General features: G+C 36.8%; 1 protein-coding gene across 3 annotated transcripts in view; it reads left to right on the top strand.

The window, feature by feature from the left end:
* The window catches only part of LOC106532358 (methyltransferase-like protein 22), a 14,360-nt gene that overhangs the window by 4,576 nt on the left and 3,162 nt on the right, over positions 1-6,622 (top strand). The window contains exons 3-8 of one of the 3 annotated variants that reach the window (XM_014028395.1): positions 706-898; positions 2,470-2,609; positions 3,449-3,489; positions 4,332-4,476; positions 5,078-5,149; positions 6,516-6,569. In XM_014028395.1, coding sequence (XP_013883849.1) covers positions 706-898; positions 2,470-2,609; positions 3,449-3,489; positions 4,332-4,476; positions 5,078-5,149; positions 6,516-6,569 — 645 coding nt within the window. Of the gene's footprint in view, positions 1-705; positions 899-2,469; positions 2,610-3,448; positions 3,490-4,331; positions 4,477-5,077; positions 5,150-5,650; positions 5,695-6,515; positions 6,570-6,622 lie in introns of those variants that run through there. The other 2 variants (XM_014028396.1, XM_014028397.1) reach the window with 2 other exon arrangements.

The raw sequence follows: 6,622 nt of genomic DNA, 5'->3' as shown, positions 1-6,622 counted from the left end.
CCGGTGCAGCCGTTTTTGTGTTACGGTTGACCAAAAATCACAATAAATAAATAAATAAATAAACAGTACGAAAACAATATGACTCACGCTTACGCTTCACGTGCGGGGGTCATAATTAGGTCATTTTGACCAAATTTGACTTAATCCTTACGATGGGTCACATATGGAGACTGGATTAGCAAACTCGCATGCCCCTTTCAAGGACCCTATTGAGGGTACAGAGCTTGTCCAGTGTATGACAGCAAAATGGAACCTGCATTGTTTCTTGTGAATCTGAGGGGTGACCATCAGTCTGACTTTCTTCTCTAACACCCCTAAATAGATCTTCAGGGATGCTAAGGAGAGTGATGATGCTATATTTGGAGCACACCCTCCGGTCCCCCTTTTTTTAGAGAGGGGGACCACCACCCCAGCTTGCCAATCCAGTGGCATTGTCCCCAAAGTCCATGTGATGCCGCAAAGACATGTCAAACAAGATCCCCACAACACCCAGAGCTCATCCAGTCCCTAGCCCTGCCACTGCACCACTTTTTACCTACTTCTGCCACCTCTGTGAATGGATGACATGTTTATATTTTTACTTGGCAGCTRATTCAAAATGTTTTCAATGTTTTCTGTGCCTTTGTCATATTGAAATTTTATCATTGATATTTGTTTCTGTGCCTCTCCACTTCCTTTGTAATGTAATAGTGTTGATCTGTTTAGTCTTTATGTCCAGATTTAAGATCTTGGCAGAAAGACACAATGATGACCCTGGAAAAGATTTAGAAAAACCAGAGAAGCACAACGATCCAGTAGAAGACACAAAAGCCTCTCATGAAAAGGATGAGAATGAATGTGGTAAAGGAAATGTGGAGCCATGTTTGGACGAGGATGGAGACCTCAATGTCACACATCGGTATGAAAAACTAAATATAAACCATTAAATTCTTTTTCAGAACATCTTGGTGAGACGTACTAAGATCAAAATAATTCAAAATAATGATTCATTCAGTACTAATTAAAAGTTTGGTCACATTTTTTGAGTTGTATATGCACAGAGAATCTCCTAAAGGGGAGCTGTATTATGTACATATTTTCCAGGCACAGTTCAGATCTAAACCACAATCAAGCAACTGTGCTGCCTTCAGTTTAGGGCTGCACAATATGAGGAAAACCTGTGATGTGCGAGAACAGTGCTTAATATTTTGATGTTGATATAAATTGAGATAAATAAATTGTTTCTTAAACATGGCCCCCATAAAACCTTTTCTGATGCCCTAAATACTAAAAAATGTGCCTTACTATCAAGGTTTTTAAATGAATACTAAAACACCTTAAAATAAGGTAACAAGCTTTTGATAAAAGTTAACAAGCCTAAATCCAACTGCAAACTCTCCCACTGCAGTTGATCAACATGAGTTGATGTGGTTTCTCTGGTCCATTTTGTTTATCAGACTGATGCTGGCATCACTGCAAACGTTTGAGCCAGCCATTAACTGCACTTGACGCAGTTTTTTTACGTTGACAATAAATTGCGATATTTTGTGCAGCCCTACTTCAGCTGTTATGAAAAGGCTGTATCAAAAATGAATTTGCCTTTCCATCATAATCTATCTGAACACCTTGAAACTGGCCTCTGCCTCTTTAGGGAACCTCCTACCATTTGTGACACTCCCACTTCAGCACGTCGTCACGTTAATTGATCATGTCGTGCATGAAAACCCTGGCTGTACGTAGGATTGGACACCCCTGCTCTAAAGAAAAGTCAAAACAACCATATTGTTAGCTAATAGCAGCAAAATATTAGCTAAAAGTATCAAAAACCTAATTGGAGTCTAAAGTATCAGGAGACRATCTAAAAGTCAATAATTACAGAAGCTAAACATTTTATGTTGCAAAGACAAGTCCCAAAACAGCAATTACTTATTAATTCAGCAACAAYGGGCTAAAACTAGTAAAGAACTACGTAGCTACTACTAATAAGTAGTAAGGCTAGCTATAACTTAGCTAAAAACTAAAAATAGCAAACCAGTAGCAATGAGCTAAAAGTAATAAGAAAACAATCTACAAGTGGTAAAACAGTAGTTAAAGCTGTAAAATGTTAGCTAAAATTAACAAACATCTTGCTAAAAAGGCTAAACTTCACAGTAGACTTACTAAAAGCTTAAATTGTCAGAAAGCTAGCTAAAAAGTAACAATATCAAAAGGCTAGCTAAAAGTCAGAAGCAGCAGAACAATTTCTAAAATCTTAAAAAAGAGCAAGTTAAAGCAGATTTCACAAATAATATTTTACAACTCAAAAAATCTCAATGTATTTCTATGAGGAAAATCTTTGTAAATAAAGTTTAAAAGTTACAAACACAATGTCTCAGACAGTACCTGATGCAGGTGTTGATCTGGTTTAAATTTAGCACATTGAACTTCCTGTCAGCTAATTCAAATCATTTATAATGATGTTAAGTTTGGATTGTCAAAATGTTCTTCCAGACCTCGAAAAACCTCCGAGGATGGTGGCCGAGACGTGGTCTGTCCTGTCGTCCTCACACAGTTTGTTCCTGCTACGGGCCTGGAGGAGGAGAACGTGGACGATGAAGAGGGTCGTTATTTCAAAGACATTTTAAGGATTGGTAAGAATTTGTTTTTAGTTACAGTTTAGTTTACATACAGCACACTAATTATGAACATGAATATTTTTAAATATTTATTTGAACCATTCTTTTTCCAATCTGGAATGTGCGTTCAACACACAACCTCAGTGATTTTTACAAAGTTTTTTTTTTTCCCTAATCCAAAAAAGGTCAGAAATACACAAATTGGCTCAAATAAACACAAACACCACAGGGTTTTTGTATCTTACCAACAAGCRTGTGGATATTTGATCACTCTTCTTGGCAGAGCCCAGCCAGCTCATTCTTTCAGTCATGATCCATCCCTCCTGACCACAGGTGAGGGTTTGAACTTAGACAGGCTAATAAGTTSACAGCTTTGCCTTTTTATTATTGTAACCCTTTCCCTATTCCACTGATTTGCACATTACTCAGTTCACCCTGTTCATCATCTTTGCAGCTTTCAAATGAACTTCAGCTGTATTACTGCCTCTTACCAGGCCGGAGTGTGTGCRTCAGTGTTACCAGTGTTCCAAAACTGAGAAAACAGAGAGAATCTGATGATTCTTGTATGTTCTGAGTTGGAGCATTTGTGTTAACATGTATCTCTGAAGCTGCAGCTGAGCTGAACTTCTTAAATCCTGTGGAAGAGAAAAGATGGAATCCTTTTTTACACAGCATTTCTTTATTTTTGTACTACGTTTTCCAAATAAACAGCAACACAGTGAAAGCAGTTGGGGTTTTTGTACACTTTTCTTGGTAAAGACCAGATTATTTTTTATTTTGTCCTGAAATGTAAATCCCTAGAACTGACAAAAAATTTTTCTGACTGTTTAATTTCTCCTTTATGTTGTTTACAGAACACACCATGGCTACACCCTTGGAAGATGTTGGCAAACAGGTGAGTAAAATTTAATGATGGAATTCAAAAATAGTGTTTTTTTGTTTGTTTGTTTGTTTTTTAGTAAATTTGCTACATTTTGAGAATTACTGTATTTATTCATGTATAATACTAGAAATTTAACCCTAAAAATCATCCATAAAATGGGGGTCATCAATAACCTGTATTATACACAGATTTTTTATGCTTTTTAATCTCAAAAGATTATGATTGTATTATACTCGAGACTGTATTATACGTGAAAAAATACGGTAAGCTGATCTCCACCTGCATTAATTGTGTGTTTAGTCGGTTTTAAAAATATTGAACCACAAGTTTGTTAAAATTAGTTAATTCAGGTTTTTTTTTTCATATGAGAATTGCAGGATTAATCAACAGCTTTATTACCAAGATACTATGAAAGATGACACAGAACAGCAACTTTGTAGTTAGTTWAAAAAATATTGAACCACAGGATTGTTAAAGTCAGTTTATTTTGTTTGATACGAGACAGACGTCACAATAAATACGTTGCAGAGATCTGTTGAAGGCGTACATGTGAGCGGGACCTAGCCGGCTTCTCCTGTGATTTATGAATGACCCGAGGAAGCTTAAAGCCAGAAGAGGCTTATGATTCAGCCATCGATGAACAATAAGCAGCCTTCAGGGTACTAATGATAGGTCATTAGGCACGGGGGTTAATGCAAGGATAAATGGCTCGAACTTATTCAGCACTTCWTCAAGTCCCTGCCGAGTCTAAAGCACTTGACATTTGAAAAAAGAGATTTTTCTCATCATTTATGTGGTATAATACTGTATTAAACTACCACAATGAATCAAATGTGTTGTCTTGTTTACACAAGGTTTGGCGGGGAGCACTGCTTCTGGCTGATTTCATCCTCTCTAAACAAGAGATGTTCAGAGGGTCCACAGTTCTAGACTTGGGAGCAGGAACAGGCTTAACCAGCATTGTCATGGCAACCACAGCCAAAACGGTTTACTGCACAGGTATGATGCTATTAAAGTAAATAATTTAAATCAAACTATTTTTTTTTTGTTTTTGTTTTTGGGGGTAATATATGACACTACAGTTGGATTGACTGAAATCCATAAAGTCATATTCTGTCATAAGATGGTGCCTCACTGGACTGGAACTGGATGGCGAACAGCGCTCACCAGGAAGCTGAGGAGAAATAATAATTAGTTTCATGAGTCACAGCTTGTGATATTACCTTTACATGTTCTTAGCTTAGCTTTACTAGATTCCAGCTTCACAGATGATTTGAAATGAAATGAAGGGAAAATGAAAACATCAATATCAAAATATCAGTCACAGAAAAAGCTAAACCATCAGTCACTTTTACAGCTGTTGTACCTATAGCTATAGTACCTGAGTCTCACTCAAAACATGCTTGTGTGTGTGTTTCTTTGTACCTTTAGTAAAATACCTTGTGAGCTACTGGGTATATGGCAATATACAATACAATATAATACAAAATGTTCCAGTCCAACACTCATCTGTCTTTATAGTACAACTACAACAAATGCARAATAAAAATACACTGGTATTTTTAACTTCCCCGTCCCCATTTTCATGCTTATTTTACAGATGTGGGAGAAGACCTTCTTAACTTGTGCAGGACAAAYGTGTCATTAAATAAACACTTGATGGAATCAGCAGGTAAGAGGCCACTGTCTGTTGTTTTGTCTAATTTATTTWATATAAAATATATTTTTTGCTTTGAGTGTCACACTTGTAGTATACAATCTTTATTCAGAGGAAAAAAAGTTATTYAGAATTTGTATACTTGTAGACTTTTTTCTGTTTTGTACAAAAGAACAATTACAACCGCACAAATTTTTTTTTTACTATAAATGCTAAACAGAGATGTGACACATACTATTCCATACTACTTTATTTGGATATAAGGCTACAATTGGCCAAGATAAGACCTGGTTTCTGTCTAAGAGGTCTTTCCTTTAATCAATATTCCAATTTTGAATCTACTTAATCTGACTTTAGTTCTGTGCCACAAGCATTTAAGGTCTCTGTAATTACACCTTTAGTTAAAGGAAACACCTCTTTGAACAGTTTAGTTGGGATGAGAGCTAGTAGACATGTTGATGGTTTGGATGTAGCTATTATTTTTGACAATTTAGAGATTATTTATGTATGTGCCAGGAGGACTGTGACCAGCAGCCACTGTTCAAAAGAATGGCCCAGCACAGAAGAACAACATCATCAGGCCAGGATTTATYTATTTATTTATTTACCATTATTTAACCAGGCAAGTCCCATTGTGATCTCAGATCTCATTTTCCAAGGGAGGCCTGGGCCTGAAGGCAACCTATTGTACATGTTTTGGGGGGATTCTGCAGTTTACACTCATCTACAGGCCAGCGGTCACTCTCTCAGGGATGAAGATGTTCTCATCCTTGATAGAGAGGAACGCTGGTTTGAGAGAGGAGTAAAGGAAGACATTTTTGTGAAGAAGAAACATCCGTCATTAAACGGGTGGAGGTTTTGTGTCCAATTATTACCATTTTACAATACTGTTATTGTGAGTATGACTCAGCTTTCTGTGAACAATGAGCAACAAACAGAGCACTAACGATTGCAAGGGGCATTGCAATTCCCTTGAGCAATAAAGAGGACTAGACATCTCTTTCCACAGCCACCCTTTCCAACGTTTCTGAGAGAACTTCAAGGCATTTCTATGCCAGCTAAGAGTTTCTCCATACAGTAATCATCCTAAGAACTTGTAAAATGTGGCTCCCAGTCACACTGTAAGATGTCCAGGTGATCAAGTCTAAAAACAGATTTGTTCGCTTTAAATTAAATGCTAACGACAGAGCATCAGCATTCAGAATTATCCTCTATAACTTATTTTGCAAATTACCAGCCTACATATAGATTACCATAGATTCTTCCGGCGACCCCTCTAGCTCTGCACCGATTACAATTAAACTGAATTAAGACTCATTAGTTATATCATAGAATCTTTCCACAGTATATCTAAAGTAATAGTATATTTTCTGACTTTCAGGTGGGGAAGTGAAAGTAAAGCAGCTTGACTGGCTCCAACACAGCCTTTGCAAAGGTAAACTTTTTTTTAATAATAACTATTTGAATAATTAAACCTACCTAATATAC

This window comes from Austrofundulus limnaeus, unplaced genomic scaffold, assembly GCF_001266775.1.
Source record: "Austrofundulus limnaeus strain Quisiro unplaced genomic scaffold, Austrofundulus_limnaeus-1.0 Scaffold757, whole genome shotgun sequence".
Classification (NCBI taxonomy): domain Eukaryota; kingdom Metazoa; phylum Chordata; class Actinopteri; order Cyprinodontiformes; family Rivulidae; genus Austrofundulus; species Austrofundulus limnaeus.
The sequence above is the reverse complement of the archived record's forward strand: the minus strand, read 5'-3'. Positions and strand labels throughout refer to the sequence as shown.